General features: G+C 36.9%; 1 protein-coding gene across 1 annotated transcript in view; it reads left to right on the forward strand.

Annotated features, from left to right (window-relative positions):
• Positions 1 to 2,958: 2,958 nt before the first annotated feature.
• Positions 2,959 to 18,949, forward strand: part of UBA2 (ubiquitin like modifier activating enzyme 2) — a 31,002-nt gene continuing 15,011 nt past the window's right edge. The window contains exons 1-9 of the mRNA XM_033127607.1: positions 2,959 to 3,167; positions 5,018 to 5,101; positions 6,130 to 6,200; positions 7,400 to 7,464; positions 8,724 to 8,824; positions 10,456 to 10,577; positions 15,234 to 15,301; positions 15,765 to 15,886; positions 17,998 to 18,097. Coding sequence (XP_032983498.1) covers positions 3,030 to 3,167; positions 5,018 to 5,101; positions 6,130 to 6,200; positions 7,400 to 7,464; positions 8,724 to 8,824; positions 10,456 to 10,577; positions 15,234 to 15,301; positions 15,765 to 15,886; positions 17,998 to 18,097 — 871 coding nt within the window. The 5' untranslated portion in view covers positions 2,959 to 3,029. The remainder of the gene's footprint in view (positions 3,168 to 5,017; positions 5,102 to 6,129; positions 6,201 to 7,399; positions 7,465 to 8,723; positions 8,825 to 10,455; positions 10,578 to 15,233; positions 15,302 to 15,764; positions 15,887 to 17,997; positions 18,098 to 18,949) is intronic.

An 18,949-nucleotide genomic window follows, 5' to 3' on the forward strand; every position in this document is an offset into this window, starting at 1 on the left:
GAAGTCAAAAGCATTTTTCTCTGTTTTCCATCTTTCCCTTTTTTCTTCTAACTTTTTAAATTGAGTTTATTTGTCATATAATATCGTGTAAATTTAAGGTATACGATGTATTCATTTCATAGAGGGATATGTTGTTAAAATGATTGCCATCATAGCGGTATTTAGCACCTCTATCACATCATTATCTTTTCAATGGTTGGATAATATTTTTTTTCTGATTTTCAAATTAACATTTTCTTTGAGGAGCATGAGCATCTGAGAAATACACAAAAGTTTAAAGAAGAAATACAAATTATCCACAGTTCCACCACACACAAATACCCAAAAATATTAACTGTGTTTCAGAGTGAGGCCGAGTTGTTCCAAGATTTGTGTGTGAGAAGTCACAAGCCCAAAGAACACACCAGGTGGCTGAGTGCGAGACATAGTTTTATTGAGACTTACAGACCCGGGAGAGCCTCCGGGGGCAGCCGGCTGGAGCAGTAGTGATCCGCACCCACGCAGGCAGAGAAGAAGCAAGATTATATGGGTACAGCAAAACAAAGAGTGTTCCCTGGGAGAAATCATTTGGCAGGCCCTGAAACCTGCTCCCAAGCACACAGTGTCCCAAGAAGCCAGGAGACCTTGACTGCCTGCTAGCTTACCTGCCTGTGGGCACTGGTTTTCTTGTTTTTTAAATGTCAAAGGTTCAGAAATAGCCAAAGTAAAACTAATGAATCACTGAAGTAGTAATTGATAAAAATGTATTGTGCACACACCAAAACGAATTTGCAAGCTGGGAGCACTCAGGCCAAAACAGGCTCAGGGGTATACTGTTACAAAGAAGCTTATAGGTGAGAAAGTAGTGTCTTCACAGTGATGGGTAATTAAGCTAAAATAAGGACTAAACTGGTTTTATTTGCTCAGGGAAACTCCAAGGTTGGTCTCCATTTGCTTTTGATTTTAACATATTTTTTTGCTTTTGTTTTTATAAAATGTAATCATACAAATGGTTTTGTCTTTTTCATTTAACATTGAAAGCATATGCCCCATCAATATTTGCCCACGACATAATTTGTAATTGCTGCAAAGTGCTTTTTTAAAATATGAAAATATGTGATTTTTTTTGGCCATTTTTTTTTTTTTTTTTTTTTTTAAGGAAGGCACAGCTCACAGTGGTCCCTGAGGGGATCGAACCAGCAACCTTGGTGTTATCAGCACCATGCTCTAATCAACTGAGCTAACCGGCTTCCCCGTGCTATTTGTTTTTTCCATTTTTTGTTCTTGTGATGGACATCCCTATGGCTAAGACTTTTCTTTTTGAATCGGTGGTAACTGCCACAGGACAAATTCTTTGACTTGGAATGAATGAGTCAAGCTATGCACAATTGTAGGGTTATTTTGTTATTAGTTTCAAGTGCACAAGACAAAGTAATACTTAGACGTTTATCATTTATATCCCTCACACTGTGTGAGCCCCCCTGCCCCCACCCACTATGCCTCTGACATCGCACACAGCCATTACATTTCCACTGTCTCTATTCCTAATGCTGTACTCCACTTGTAAGGATATACATACACACACACACACACACACACAAGCTTGTAGTTGACATTCATTATTGTTCAGCTTCAGCTTCAGATGTACAGTGCAGTGATCAGGCATCTACATCATCCCTGAGGTGGTCTCCCTGATGAGACAAGTGTCCATCAGATACCCTACAAAATCTTTACAACATTATTGATTACATTCCCCAAATTAATTTTCAAAACCCCGTGGCCATCTTGTGGTTACTGACAATTTGTAGGGTTTTGAATCATATTTCTAAATTACCTTTGTTAAAAAAAACAAAAACAGGCCTCAAATGGAGTCGCTTATGCTAAGCCCCCATCAACAAATTGAGACTTAATTATAGTTTTGGATCTCCCAGAAATGGAATCTTAAAACGTCAGTCAGGAATCACATGATCAGCACTGGTTAGGTAATCTGCCTGATGACCCATCATCCCAAAAAGGAGAGTGACTTTGCAACAACCAACCCATTTTTTGCCTTGTATAACCTTCTTGATCCCCCTCCCTTCTGCCTATAAAAGTCTTTCGGAACTCCTTTCTATCTGCTAGATTGGGTGCTGCCTGATTCAAATCGATCTTTGCTTAAACAAACTCTTAATGTTTTTAATATGCCTCAGTTTATCTCTTAACACCCTCTAGAAAAGCTTTGCTGTAGAATCCGTATCTGCAGTGTATGGAAGTGCTTGTTTCCCTAGCCTTTGACAACACAGGGTGTTATACTTTTCCTTTATGCCTTTTAAAAATTTTTTTCAGTTACAGTTGACATGTAATATTGTATTCGTTTCAAGTGTACAACATAGTGATTATGTACCTTAGGAAGTGATCCCCCCCAAGTCCAGTATTCATCTGACACCATACATAGTTATGACAATATTATTGACTATATTCCCTATGCTGTATTTTACATCCCTGTGACAATTATGTAACTGCCAATTTGTAATTCTTACTCCTTTCACCTTTTTCATCCAGCTCTCCAATCCCCCTTTTTGCAGGTTTACTAGGTGAAAATAATTTAAACACAATTTTGTATTTCTTTGATTAAATTTGAATGTGGTTATTGACTATATTGTCTATTTGTCAGTGCCTGTTCACATCTTTTACCTATATTGTTTGGGTGCCATTTGTTTTCTTCTTAATTTGTTAAGAGCTCTTTACATATAGGAGCATTTGTTTGACAACGTGTAAGGAAACCTTGGCTGGAAGTTGAAACCCCAGGCTACAAGGTGACCCTTAGGCTTCTTGAGCCTGATGGCGGGTCTGCGGTCGCCAGGGACGAGCACGACTAGGCAGGAGTCCACCCCAGGTGCGAGAGGCCTTGCGCTCGCAGTCCACCCGGAGACCCAGGCCGCCCGCGCCCGGCGCCGACTGGCGGCCGCAGTGCGCAGGAACGGAAGCTGGGCCGCCCTTCCCCCACCCGCTTCCGGTTGCGGCTCAGTTCTCCCGCCTCCGCCTCCGTCGCTGCTCGTGGTCGTCCCGCCATGGCTCTGTCGCGGGGTCTTCCCCGGGAGCTGGCCGAGGCCGTGGCCGGGGGCCGGGTGCTGGTGGTGGGCGCGGGCGGCATCGGCTGCGAGCTCCTCAAGAACCTCGTGCTCACCGGCTTCTCTCACATCGACCTGGTAAGAGCCAGCCGTGCGCGCGGGCTGAATGGCGGGCCGTGGTGCCGGGGCCCGGGGGTCGGGACCCAAGTTGGGGGGCTGTGGCAGGCCTGGAGACCCCGGGGTCCTGGCCGAAGACAGGGAGCTCTTCGGCGGGGATGGAACGGGTCTCGCCGCACGCTGGGCCCGCTGAGGACGCCGAGGAGGCCGCGCGGGCCCGGGTCTTCCTGGCGTCCCGCGGCGGGGCGGCCCCCGCCTCCCGGGCAGCGCCAATTTGTGGCGGCTCCAGGGTGTGGAAGCTGCCTCTCTTGTCTTTTCCCTTTAGAGCAGTTCCTGGCTTTAACGGGAGGCAGGAGGCGACTGAGTCCCTAGTGGATGTTGTGACTGTTGAATTGAAGTGTCCCTTAACTCAGAAATAATGATCCAGAGCAGAGGGTGGCGGTAGAGCATCCAACTGAGCGCTTGTCCCAGTCCCCGCGAGGGTCTGAGCGGTTTCCTCGCGTTAACACATAATCTTCACTCCTACTTGTAAGGTTGCAAACGCTATTTTCATCACATCTTGTTTTTAACAGATGGAAAGAAAAGTGAGCTGCAGTGGGGTTTAGTAACTTTACTCTGGGTCCCGAAGCAAGTGGAAGCACTGTTTTGGGGGTCGCGCTTCTCTGTTCTGGGTACAGTCTGCATGACTGTCATTGTTATTACCATAGATAATACTCTCGCTTATTTGGCCAGAAACGTTAGTTAGGGTTTTAACTTTTGCATTGGTGTACAGTGACTAATTTTAAATCAAATTATTTCCATTAAAGTAAACTTTAGAGATTGGAGATGTTGCCTGGAATTGGATGTGAGTTTAAAGTGTCTTAAGGTGTAGTGTGGAAACATGAAATGGAAAAAAATGTCGAGGTGGCTAACTGAGTTAATAAATGAATGATTGGGGGAACAGAATTTACACATTTTTCCTTTGGTTTTTGTAGGGTTAGTCTTTCCACTCAACTGTGTACCACAAATCTAAATATGATTGTGCATTAGCTGAAAACTAATATTGAAAAGAACCGTTTTGTAATCAACAAGACAGTGAATTTGGGCACCTGAAAAACAAATGCTGATCCTTTTTTATTTGGTTTAATTTTTGTTGTACATTTAGAAAGTACAAATGTTTAGGTGATTAGTTATGTTTTGATGATTTTCACAAATTACAACCAAAACCATGAGGATGTTTCACAATTAGAACATTTGACTGCTCTTCATATAAATTTATTGAAATGGAATGAAAATGGCTTTAGTCATTATTTTCTCCCCTTATATTTACTTTTGAGCAGCAATTAGATTTAAAACGTGATAGTTTTTAAACTTGTATAGAAGTTCTTCACAGCCCTCAGGAAATAATTGTAAATGAAATTGTGTGTGTGTGAAGACTTTTGAATGAAAGAGATTAGCAAAAATTCAATAAATTGGTTTGCCAAGTATCATTTAAGAAAAAGAACAGGGCACGGTTAAATCCAGTGTTGAATTCAAAAGAGTAATTAATTAGATTGATAGGTGAATTACATAATGTATTTTCAGTAAATGCACTTACAAATTTAGGCCATCTAAGGAATTTCCTAACATATTTGCCAGGATGATTGAACAACAACAAAAAACATCCTTTCTAAAATATTTTTTAGGAAATTATCTCTGAAGTTAAATCTTGTTTTTTATTTTTTTAAATATGCATTAGATTATTTTAACAATTTTGGTATTATTGATCAAAAAGTATTTTCTCTGCTAATGTAGCAAATATCAACGGTTCTGGGTCATGGATACTGAGAACAGTGATATTGCTTAAACATACCAGAAAATCTGTGGTTTATGTGGGGCTTATGCTTTTGTAGATTGATCTGGATACTATTGATGTCAGCAACCTCAACAGGCAGTTTTTGTTTCAAAAGAAACATGTTGGAAGATCAAAGGCCCAGGTAACTATATTTCCCATACCGTTTCTATTTATTCACTTATACTTCTACCCTTTCATGGATCTTCTATATTTATGGTATCAGGTTAATTTGGACTCTAGTAGGAGGAAAAATATGGAGGAAGCCATCTCGTTTTAGCTGAGGGATTGGACGAGTAAAAGGGATTTGTTGAGTAAAAGACTCAAGACGTCCTCCCTTTTTGATATGCAGAGGAAATGGCAGTGCTTTGCCCCGTCCTGTAAATGGTGTCCCTTACTTGAATTTATGATTGTTTGCTTAGGATGAACCTTTTGTTCCTACATTCCCTAGAGTAGGAATTCCCTGCTGTGTTTGGGGGCAAGAGAAGCTACAGCCCTTTTGTTGTTGTCCCTTTTAAAAGAAGACTGCATCCCCTGAGGTTCTAGCTTCTAGCCACCCTGACCTTTCTTTAGTTCCTTGAATGTTCCATTTTGATTCAGGGTCTTAAAACATCTTTTCCCTTGCTTTTTTGCAAAATCCCACGCTTTTGTCCATGTGGCTCTCTTGTCCAAGGGTACTTTCTTAAACCTCTTAGACTAAATCAGATCTTCCTGTCATATAACAACCTCTACTTTTTCTGTGTATCATTTATCATAGTTTGTGGTTATATTTACATAAATGTTTATTTGATTAATGTCACTTTTGCCCCCCAAGTGCCTTATACAGATCCTGGTACATAGAAGATGCTCAATATATATTTGTTGAATGAATGAATGAATGACACTTGGTTACTGTATTTTATATTTTTGCTGAAGCTTTCCATTCTTGTAGAAGTGTATATGGGAGTGGAGTGGCTCTCCTGTTATTTTATAAATATGTGTATATAGCTTAATTTTAATGAAGTTTTGTCACATTTTAATATTTATTTGTTAATACCAGTGAGATATTATGTAAGTAGGTGAAACCCCAGTATTGTCTGCCATAAATGGATTTGAAATACAGGATTAGATCGTTGTAGTAATTTAGTGTCGATTAGAAACGTTGTAGTAATTTAGTGTTGTTTATTTTTCCAGGTTGCCAAAGAAAGTGTACTGCAGTTTTGCCCGAAAGCTAATATCGTAGCCTACCATGACAGCATTATGAAGTATGCTCTAATTATTATGTTGCAAAATTGTTTGTTATGGATTTTTAATTAAACTTTTAAAGTATAATGTATTTTTATTAGCCAAATATATGAGCTTGGAGTCATTCTGCTTTTTTAAAATGATTTTTTCTAGAATACTTAAAGTGTAGTTTGTGCCCACATAAGTTAATTGGCATTCTGTAACAGTTATATATATATATATGTGATTTGAATTATGTAGGTAAGAGGTGAGATATTTTAATACTTTTAATAAATAAGTTACTTGGAAACTTAAAGGATCTTATATTGTTTTAAATAAAAAGATGTTCTAAACTATGAAAAATCCTTACATGTGATGATTCAGGCTTTTCTAAATATATTGCTCTTATTCTGATTGATTTCAGCTGTGATCTTTTTCAGTTTAAAAGGTTCTTTCCCGAAATAATTTGTTTTTTAGGACTGTGACTTCTGTAATATAACACTGGGAATTGTGATGGGGTGGTAGTTTTGACAGTATATAAATATGCTCTGATCTCAGTAAAGATAAATAGAGTAAATATATAATTTTGGAAGTGGTGGGGCAGAGGGCCTCAGTTATCCTTTATCTATAGTAGTTGTCTAGCTCACAAGTAAATGGTATTAAAAATAATGAGTTCTTATTTGAGGTCTGGAATTAGAGAAAGTCTTATACTTTCTCAGGAAGTTTGTATCTCCATCCTTTTTATTTTCTGGATGTTTGCTCTACAAGCCTGCCTATAGCCCTGTAACCCCCTTACCCTGTGTTGCTTTCCCAGTGGTGCTAAAAGCGGGGACTCTAGGGGCCTGAACCCTGCCTGATCCTAACCATGTGAGGTGAAACCAGAGGCCAGGCAGATCCTGGGAATGTGTTCTTTGTGTGTTCCCAGGCACTTGCTGCCCGGACAAGGCCTGGTGGGACTAGTGAAGTCATGCCATCTTTCTGCTAGTTTGAAATGTTGCTATGTGCCCTAGGTGGCTGACCAGCAAGGATGTGTAGCCACTCGTAGGGACTAGGGGAAGTAATTTCTTTAAAATCTGCTATGATGTTTAGAAAAAGTCAAACCTATCTAAAGGGTAAAGACCTCTAATATATCAGTTACTTTTGCACTGTTACTTTAATGTGCTTTTTATGGTCCTGTATTACAATGTGAAGATCATGTGGAAGGCTAGTTTTGGTGACCTTTTTTTGTTTTGCTTTGTAGCCCTGACTATAATGTGGAATTTTTCCGACAATTTATATTGGTTATGAATGCTTTAGATAACAGAGGTGAGATTATTTTAATACTTTTAATTTCTAAGTATTTTCCTTCCCCCATAACAAGGATGTTTATACATTTAGTATTAATCAAAATATTTCCTTACGACTTAGAACTTAAAGACCTAAAGGGAAGTAAGGTCAGTTTTATATCTTGCTAAATGATTATAATTTTAACTAGAACTGGTTCCAGGCAGGAATTTAGTTATCATACTCTGCAGTTCTACCAAAAGATGTGAATATAGGGGAACTTAAAACACTCAGGAGTGTGACAGCATAGCGTATGTGCATGGGTGCTTGTTTCAGATTATCCCAGCATTTAAACACTGTCACTTCCTTGATTTATGTGGAAATGTAAGAAATATCAATGCCCAGATTTTACCCAAGACCACTTAAGTCCGATTCTGTGAATGGGGCCGTATTTTTTCAGAGTTTCCCAGATGATTCTAAAGAGAATTCAGGGCTGAAATCCACTGTTTCGAGAATGAGGCAGCAGGGTGCCAAAGTTAATATAGAAACCATGGCTCTTGAATTATTTTAAGTATAGCAGTCTGGTGTATAAGGTATCAGACTGGATTCTATTAGATGTACACTATAGACCATTTAAGCTTTGCACAATATGGGGTGGTGTTTTATATAATCTAGTATTGTATAACCAGTTTTGTTAACAGATCTGTGTGTCTGGAATAAGGGATGAAAACACTTAATAATCCTTGCCTGTAATTCTTTCTCCTGCGTAAAAGTACATCTGTCAGGTGGGTTTGTAACAATTTTGGGCCAGAGATGCAAAAAGAAAAAAACATGCAATATAGCATGAGAAAGGGTCAGAAGGACTCTTTTAACTGGACTCATCTTCTTTCCCCTAGCCTTAAACTGCCTTAATACTTCGAAGTTAATATTCCAGTCTCCTAACTTCCACGTATAACTTGATAATTATATTAGGAAAACAGCAAGTTAAGTACTTGAACACACTGAAACAATGTTTTAACCAAGGTTAATAGAGTAGGCACAGGAAGAGTTAAAAAACCACTTTGAAATTTTAAAATTACGTATAGAGGTGCTTTTCCACGGGTAAATTGGTGGTATAAATTCTTTTTATTTGAAATTTTACTACTGAATGTTTCTTAAATGTTTGTAACAGTTGTATTACTCTGGTCGTAGCTGTAAGAAAATTGGGCATAAAATAAAAAGTTTGGGTAAATGTCATCCTAATTAAAGGTAACTAATTTCTTTTTTCCCCCATAAACTGCTAACTAGTATTTTTCTTACAGCTGCCCGCAACCATGTTAATAGGATGTGTCTGGCCGCTGATGTCCCTCTTATTGAGAGCGGAACTGCTGGTTATCTTGGACAAGTAACTACTATCAGAAAGGTAAAGGACTTTTTTTTCCGCTTCTCCTTTCCACATACTTATTTGGGGCCTTGAGGATAGGGGAGGAAGTAAGCTTGGATTTGTATATTGGATGGTCAGCACCCAAGAGAGAGACAGGGATTTTGTGTCCCTGTAGAACTTAGGACACCGTAAAAGTACTCAAAAAGAGGACAGGCAGAGATCTTTTATCTCTTGGCTACTTTGGTTCATTTAGCTTGTATATTAAAATCCTTGACTGGTAGGCATAATAAACTTGCATTTTAACATTTTTTGTAGACATGAGACATGTCATGCTATAGTTGATATATGGTAAACCAGGCTTTTAAAAAAGTTACTTTCTGTGTAATGAAGTCTGGATGTATAGATCTGAAAAGTACGTTGAAAAAATTTTTTGATGTATGTGTGAACTATTTAAACACTTAGCTAAAACTAGAGAATAATGGAGCAAATATCTGCATTATGATTTATTTACTGTGCAGTCTTTATTTCTTTTAATTCTTTCAAAAACTTAAACATAGATACATTGGAAGAATGGTTTTACAGATTTTGAAACTAAAAGGAATTACACTTTACTTGAAATTGGCTGTTTTTGTTCATTATTTGTCAGTTTACCCATGTTGAAAATTGTGGCTCTACTTCATTTGTTTTAACTGTTAAATATTACTCTTGGAACCTTATTTAGTCTCATTCTACAAAGACTTGTAAATATCACTGTTTATTAAATTTAGTTATTAATAAATCAGTGGAGGTCTTTAGGATCTGTTGATAGGTCAAGGCAGTACTCTTTTTTCCCCACTATGACAGGAGTAACTGCTTGCCATATGACCACCCCCAAGAAAGCATATTGGAAGGACCCCAGAAATGGTATTATGAAGAAAACCCTAGATATGCTGCAATTTATATTAAAACAATATTTGCAAGTTTTAGTTCTTTAACCATTATTAGAAAGACAATTCTCATTACTATGATCCTGAAATACTAGTATGTATTAAGACTGAGGTTGAGAATGGCTGAGATGAAGAATATTCCATGGTTTTAAAAAATTGTTTCAGGTGTTGTAGACTTCTTCTAGGGATTCCTTACAATGGAACGTAAAATGTGACTCTGTCGGTAAAATGAAGTGTATTTGGTTTGGTAATACCTAGTATTTTCCTATGTATCTAGATAGTGCTTGAAATTAATAATTACTTTTAGTTAACTTAGTCTTTAGGAGATTATATAAGGCTGTGAATAATAGTTAAATAATTGAGTTTCACAACTTTGAGAGGTAATTGGTTAGAAAGCTGCTTGTCTTTCTAGTAGTTTTTCTTTCTGTTTAGTGTGATCAAGGTAAACTTGTATTTGATATTTATGTGCAGTCACTGTTATTTGGCTTTCTGTAGATGGTATTCAGTGGGCCAGGAGTCAGAGGAGTCCTGGCTTAGCCTTCGCTGTAACTATGGTTGATTTAATTAGTTTTTATATTGTAGTTCCTTCTCTGTAAAGTAAGGATTTTGGAGTCACTAATATTTTAAAATATAAACCCAGTTGGAATGTAGGTGAGTGAATGAAATATTTATGATTATACTGTCTTATAATTTTAAGAAACCACCATCAGGGGTAAATGTTTTTCACATATTTTGACTTCGCAGGGTATCACTGAGTGTTATGAATGTCATCCCAAACCAACCCAGAGAACTTTTCCTGGCTGTACAATTCGTAACACGCCTTCAGAACCCATTCATTGCATTGTTTGGGCAAAGTATTTGTTCAAGTAAGAGTATATATATTTCTGGGCATATTTTCAGAACTGATATGGGAAATGGGGTCATTTTTATTTAAAGTCTTGGAGAGATTGTACTTAATGATGATTGTTATTTTAAGTATGATGAGGGGACACTTTAGTATACTTATGATATTTCTTGGGTTAAATGAAATTCTGCCAACATTAAATGCCTGTCTGGTGTTTGTCTCATAATACTGTGGTTATGGGTCATTGGGAGACAGCATGTAACTAAATGAATACATATCTGTGTATTTGGGAGTATAAAAACATACTTATAAATAATTCATTGTTTAAAAAAGAAACGATGGAAGTTAATATTTTGCAATAATAGTGAAAATACATGTGAAACTTGTAGGATGCGTTGAATGTGGTAGTTGGAAGAAAAGTTATAGGCTTCCATACATAGAGAAAGGTGAACATTAATGAGCTAAGGATCCAACTTAACATTAGAAAAGAACCACAGAATTAACTCAGAAAAATTAGAAGGAAGGATATAATTGAGATAAGAGCAAAAAGAAATAATTGGCAGGTATGATCATGAAAAAGAGGAGGTAAGTAACTAAATGGGGAATGTAATTTCAGATAGCACAGATGAGAATGATAAAAAAAGAAAATCACAGAAGATTGTCAATACATTTAAAATTTTAAAGATCTAGTAAATTCATTTGAAAAAAACATGCAAGACCAACTCAGAAAGAAATAGAAAGCCCAAAGGTCCTATGCCTTAGGGAAATTTAATCAGTCATTTAAATTCTTGTGAATAATGCAGCAAATATATATGAATTTACAGGTGATTTCTATTACATTTGTAAGGAATATATCATTCTAATTTTATGTAAACTCTTCTAGAGATTTTTGTAAAAATTGAATACTTAGTTCATCATGTCTTTGATAGAAAACCAATAAAAGGCCATTATGGGATAAAAGGAAAATTATAAAACATTCTCATTCATAAATGTAGGTACAAAAATCCCATACAAAATATTAGCACATAAATTTAGAATTGTATAAAACAAAGTATACCATGACCAAGTTGTATTTATTCCAGTAATGCAAGCATGGTTTAACACTACAAGAATCTAGAAAGTCATTTATTAAAAAATTAAAGAGACACAGCCATAAAGAAGAAAGAAATCTTAACCATTTGCAACAACATGGATGGACCTAGAGAACATTATGTTAAGTGAAATAAGTCAGACAGAGAAAGGCAAATACCACATGATCTCACTTATATGTGGAATCTAAAGAAAAGAATAAGTGAATGAACTAATCAGAAACAGTTTCGGAGACATAGAGGAAAAACTGAGGGTTGCTAGATGGGAGGGGGGTGGGTATAAGGGGGAAGGTGAGGGGATTAGAAAGCAGCCAGTAACCACAAGATTGCCACGGGGTTACGACAGTCAGTTTGGGGAATGGAATCAATAATGTAAAGATTTTGTAGGGTATCTGATGGACACTTGTCTCATTAGGGAGACCACCTCAGGGATGATGTAGATGCCTGATTACTGCACTGTACACCTGAAGCTGAAGCTGAACAATAATGAATGCCAACTATAATTTTCTGTGTGTGTGTGTGTGTGTGTGTGTGTGTGTGTGTGTGTGTGTGTATACTTACAAGAAGTGGCGTACAGCATTAGGAATAGAGACAGTGGAAATGTAATGGCTCTGTGCGATGTGAGAGGGATAGTGGATGGGGGAGGGGGGCTCACACAGTGTGAGGGATAGAAATGATAAACGTCTAAGTATTACTTTGTCTTGTGCACCTGAAACTAATAAAAGTAAATAAATAAAAAGAAAAGTCTAATCTAAAACAAAAAAAATAAAGAGAAACTGTAATCTTAATAGATGTAGAAAAAGCATTTGGTAAAATTTAGCAAAAACCTTTTTTATGAAAAAATTTTTAGTAAAATAGGAAGACAACTTTATCAACCTGATAAAAGGTATCTTAGAAACCTATAGCAGACATTGGTTTTCTTTATTTTTTGATTAAGGTATAATGTACATGTACTCAGAAAAGTACACATATAATGGTATAATGAGAAAATTTTACAAATACACTTGTAAGCTTTATTTATTTGACAAACTTGAATGACCTTGATGGTTTTAAGGAGTACTGGTCAGATATTTTGTGGGATGCCCACTATTGAAATCTGGTGTTTTTCTCATAATACTGTGGTTATGGGTCATTGGGAGGAAGACCCCTGAGGTGGGTTGCCGTGGTCGGTACATCATATGTAGGGTACATGTTCTCAACATGACTAACGACTGTTTATGGTGGCCTTGATCACTTAGGTAGTGTTTGTCAGGTTTCTCCTGACAAACCAAGTTACTCTCCCCGTCTTCCTATACTCTACTGCACTTTGAAAGGATTTCACTATGTGGAGCCCAAATCTAAGGAGTGGGGAGTTGTGTTCCACCTTCTTGAGGGCAGAATATCTACATAAATTATTTGGAGTTCTGCCTGAAAGATTTGTCTCTTTTCACCATTTACTAATTTATTCAATCATTTATAGCAATATGGACTCCTTGATATTGAGTGTATTTTATACTTTGCGTTGTAATCCAACACTATTTTGTGCTCCAGTTGTTCCATCTTTGGCCATTAGGAACTCTCTTCAGTTGGCTCTGTGTTCGTGACTGGGGTTTTTTGGAGCATCAGTGTCTGGGGTTTTTTGGAGCAGTTAAACTTACTTTCTGATACTACTACAAGATGCTCCAGGCTCATCTTTTCTATTTCCTGCCCCAGTCCTAGAATCAGACATTTCTCCAAAGAGCCCTGGTTCCTTTTATTAAGGAATGGCATTAGAAACCAAGATCTGAGTGCTTAGGCATGCCACTGGAGTGTTGTTTCTTTTAGGCCCTCTTAGCTGACACACCAAAAAATAGATTTATACTAATCTGTGTGTATATACAAATCTGTAAATATTTCTGTATCTAACCATCCTTGTCTATATTAAGCTAAACATGAATCATACTAATGTCTCCAATTCTAATCTATTACCACCTGGATCATTCTAGCTTCCTACCCTTGCTTATCTGTAAACTCCCACTCCAACAGTCAGAAACCTGACTCTCACTATTTGCCATCCATATACTTAATACGGTCATTTTAATGATAAAAATTTTAAAGCATTTCCTTTGAAATCAGGGACAACATGAGAATGCCCATTAGCGCTCCTTGTGTTTGGTGTTGTAATGAAGTTCCTAGCCAGCACAAGACAAGAAAAAGAAAATACAAGCTTAATTACCTAACTATTATATTGCTTTGTACACGTGAAACTGACTTTAAAAAAGAGTCAAAAAGAAAAAAAATACAGGCTTAAGAATTGGGAAAGGAAAAAATAAAACTGTTGTAGTTTGCATACAATATAGAAAACTTACACAAAAAACTCCAAAGAATCTACAAATTATAGAAATAATGACAGTTTAGCAACATGGCCAACTAAAAGATTATAAAAAATCAGTTGCATTTCTAATCAAGCATCAGGCAGGTAGAAAATATAAAAATAGATAACTCACTATAAAAGTATATAACTATAAAAGGTAATTAAATATGAGGCATCAAGAAGTATGAAATAACTGAGAATAAATCTTAAGATATATACACCTCAGAAAGTTAGTACTATTGGAACATAAAAAGAAGTACCAGATAAAAGCAGTGTGTGAATCAGAAATCCCAGTATTGTCAGCATGTCTCCAAATTGATCTATAGACTGTAAGTCCAATTAAAATCTCATCTGGGATTTATTTGGAACTTGTTTAACTGATTCTAAAATATGGAAGAATAAGGCCTAAGAGGAACCAACACATGCCTGGAGAAGAATAAGCTGAGATGACTTGCTCTAACAGATGTCAAGGTTTAATATAAGCTAAAAATAATTTAGTGTGTTGCTGGTTCAGGGATAGAAAAACAGACCATTGGGACAACGCAGAGCTTATTACTGAGGTTGCACAATAGAACCCAGATGAAAGAAGGGATTAAATAAAAGGACAGTTCATTATCAATGTGAGAAAAACTATATTCTCCACTTAAGACAATATATAGAAATTAAGTACAGATACAGTATTTAGATGTGAAAGGTAAACTAAATCTTTATAATATAGGAAGAAATCTTTATCCTCAGGCTTAGGGGATGATTTCTGAAGAGACAAAGAGTGCTAACCATAAAAGAAAGGATTGATACATTCAAAGTCATCAAATAGCTCTTGTCATCAGAAGACATTAAATGATGTACAAATAATAAGCCGTTATATGGGAGAAAATATTTGCAACATATATCATATAATCAACTAAAAATTGATCTAGACTGTATTCCTACAGTAAGAAAACAACCTGACAAAATAGTACAAATGGGGATTTTTTCACTTAAAGGGAAACCCAAATAGGTAATAAACAAATGATGATGTGTTTAACTTTATGACTAACTTGCAAAATTAAGAATAAAATCACAATAAGATAGTATTTTACACCACTAGTTTGGCAAAACATTAATTCTGGAGAGGAGGTGAATTGATAGGAATTCTTACGTGCCATTGTGGGGTGTGGAATTGGTACAACTTGTTAGTTGTGAGGAAAGTTGGGAAAGTAAGCAGTTGTTCATAATATTTTGTTGTACATAAGTATTTACTACTTTTAAATTATAGCCAGTTGTTTGGGGAAGAAGATGCTGATCAAGAAGTATCTCCTGACAGAGCTGACCCTGAAGCTTCCTGTGAGTAAACTATTTGAGATAGTTTTCTTATTAGTGAACACTACCTTTATTTTGCTAATTTAATATTGATAGCTTAAAAGGGGGGAAATGCCGTTATGTTCTAGATACTATATTATATGCTTCAGATGTTTTATTTTTCAAACAGTGGTTTGAAAATGGATAATCCCATTTTACTGGTGAAGAAATCAAGGTGCAGAGAAATTTCACAAATCTAGTAAATAGAGCTGGGAGTTATTCCCAGATCTGATTACAGATTTATACTTTGAATTGCTCTACATGTGGCCTTGAGAAACCGAGGTAGAATAAAGACGCTGATGAGCACGTTATTTTCCTTTCTCCTTGAACTTGGAGTGTGTCATGTGCAGGTGACTTTTATGAGTGAGTCTTTTTTCCCCCAAAGATGGATGAGAGCTTAGTTCTACATTTATTACAGTTGGAAATAAAAATGGTGCTTGTTTTGTAGGGGAACCAATGGAAGCTGAAGCCAGAGCCAGAGCCTCTAATGAAGATGGTGACATTAAACGTATTTCCACTAAGGAATGGGCTAAATCAACTGGATATGATCCAGTTAAACTTTTTACCAAGGTAGATTTACTTTATAATTGTAACTTGATTTGGTTTGTTTTAAAGTAGTACGTGAAACTGAATTACGCTTCTTTTTATGCCTGATGCTGTCTTAATAAATTGATGTACTCAGGATAAGCAGGTTTTGAAACTTTGGCATCTGTACTAAATCAGTGCAGTGTCTTTATAGGAGGTAAAAAACACTCTTGGTTGTCTTTCCTTCCCTCACTTTCATTGAAATTCTTGGTTTTCCGTATAACTAACCTTTGGGTCTTGCTGTTTCTGCTCTCTTTTCCCTTTCCTGCTTAAGTCTTCTATTGGCAGTTTGGTTGACATGTTTTGAATTGCTCTTGAATCTTGAAGCCTCCTGTTCTTGGCTGAATCCATTTTCATTAGTATATATTCTTTTCCTGCTGAATATTTCTAGAGAAAAAACACAAGTCTATAGTGTTACTGTAAGGGGAGAGAGGTTATGTAGTATACCATTCTAGGACCTGATATTCCTGTTGTAATAAATATGGGGCAGTGCCTTCTGGGGCTGTGTAGTGCCAAAGTAGTATGAAGGACAACCTCTGCATTCCCAGTGGAGTGTGGAGGAGAAGTAGTCTCAACAGGACTTAGGCTGTCTGAGATTAGGAACAGCGAGGAATCTATACCTGATTTCCTGCTGGGCAGCAGGATGAACAGAGGTACCAGTCTCTGAGGTAGGAAGCAGATGTGTTGTGTAGGAATTGAAGGGTAAGGGAAGGAGATTGAACCAATTTTGCGATTCATATAGAATATTGGAGAGATGACAAGTGATTTTACAGGTAAGTAGAGAGGTTTAGACTAGATGTGTATTTCGGATTCATCGGTTTATAAAAAGGGAAAAGAGTGTGAAGACAGTTCAGTACAAAACCCTGAGGGACTCCCAGTATTTAATAATTGGATAGAGAAGAACATGGAGCCCGTACATGGGAAACCTTGCTAATACCCCATTACCTAGAAGGCTTTTCAGCCAAGCACTGAAGGTTCTCTGCAAAATGTCTCCATCCACATTAGTGGCCCAAATCATACTCAACTCCTCCTTCCTTGCCTGTGTACCCATTTCAGGTGTTACCATCTCCTTGAACTTTTTCTTCATTTCTTAGACAGATGCAAAATTCCCGATAGTATTCAAAGCTATGTGATTTTCACACTAAATTGTATTCTATTTATTTGTATATTTGGCTAGTTTCCAAAGATTAAGGATGCTTAATATTGATTGAATTGAATATATTTTGATAGAAATAGTTCTCACTTTTTTTATTAAGCCAAATCTAAATTCATACCACATACATACAATAAATCAATCAACAATAGAAAAATGCAGCTAAGGAAAAAGTAAAAATACTAAAATTATCTGCAATTCTGTTAGGTTGGTGCAAAAGTAATTGCAGTTTTTGCAATTTTTAAACTTTTGAACCGCAATTATTAGGTTGGTGCAAAAGTAGTTCCAGTATAAAAGGTTAAAAATAATTGCAAAAACTGCAATTACTTTTGTACCAACCTAATACATGGGGTAGTATCGTACATGTGACAGTCTTTCGGTCTACATTCAGTAATGTTTTTGTTTTTGAAATAGTAATTTTTTTTGTCTGTTTTTTTTTTTGTTGGGGGAGGACACCTTTCAAAGATGTTTCAGATGGTTAAGAAATTCTGGTCTTGAGCACTTTGAAAATGTGTATTACGCTTTATTGGTATGTCCCCACAGACTTGAATGTATTGCTGACTGGTGTCTAGGCTTGATGACTGTTCAATTCTTGCAGAGCTGATGTGTATTTATTGAGCCCCTTGATTGGTGTGATTATGCTTCAGACAGATACTTGGAGCTTTAGGGGAGCTTCTAGGGAGGGTACCTGGGAGGCTGGGTTAGTCAGCACAGTTTAGAGTTCCTTACTCTGCTTTCCTCAGTTTCAGTTGTAGGGGTTCTGTGTAAAATTTCCTTTTACAAAAGGCTTACGTTTTTTGTTTCCTTAAAAATTGTTAATCTACTGGCGTATGACATCTTTAAATCAGAACATTTTATAGTGTAAGAGTGATCGTAAATAAGCAACAAAACTTTGTTATAGGGACTGGAGGGTTCATGGAATTGATCTTTTTTTTTTTTTAAGCTTTTTAAAGATGATATCAGGTATCTGTTGACAATGGACAAGCTATGGCGGAAAAGGAAACCTCCGGTTCCTTTGGACTGGGCTGAAGTACAGAGTCAAGGTAAAGGACACACTTTAGTCTTTGGGATCCCCAAATTGGAAATTCCCTCACCTAGAGTCTTCAGATAGCTGCTGTTTCTGGACAATGGTATACGGTCATGGTAAGAAGTTCAGACAATTCAGAAAAGTGTGAAGAAAGGAAAATCACTGGAAATCTTATCACCTAGAAAAACAGCCACTCTTAACACTTTAGGAAATGTCTGGTAGTCAATTCTATGCACATTGACACAGGCAGTTGTGTATGCACTTCACATAGTAGAATCGTACTATTCATATACTCTGACTTGCTCTTTTCAGTAAATAATACTTAACTAGTTTCTTATCAGTTAACATTTAATTGTTTCATATTTTCCATGAAACAGTGTGTGATGACTATATATGTACATACATCTTTGTACCTTTTTGTGATTATCTCATGAAGGCTTAATTTAGGAACGTATTTAATAATTTTAAATGTGAATAAAACTATTGCAGTAGTGACTACTTCCTCATCCCACTCCCCCTCAACACATTTGTGTGTCTACTTTACCTGAATTGTATTGCAATTGATTTATGCACAGCAATGGTCAGCACTTGGCACTTACAGGGTCCCAGGAGATTTGGGGTGTCAGCTCGGAGCAGTTCTCTACAGTAATGGATACTTTACGTACAGACCAATTGAAGTATGGCTCTGATAGCTTCCATTTACTGAATGCTAACTGTGTGCTGAGCATAATGCTTCTCGTCTCATCTACATTATATCCTTGAATCCCCCAATAGCCCTACGAGGTTCTGCGGCAGCCTTGCACCTTTCCCATCTCACTGTTAGCAGTCTTCTTTCAAATATATGCATCATACTGATAATTATTTTAAT

This window comes from Rhinolophus ferrumequinum, chromosome 15, assembly GCF_004115265.2.
Source record: "Rhinolophus ferrumequinum isolate MPI-CBG mRhiFer1 chromosome 15, mRhiFer1_v1.p, whole genome shotgun sequence".
NCBI lineage: Eukaryota > Metazoa > Chordata > Mammalia > Chiroptera > Rhinolophidae > Rhinolophus > Rhinolophus ferrumequinum.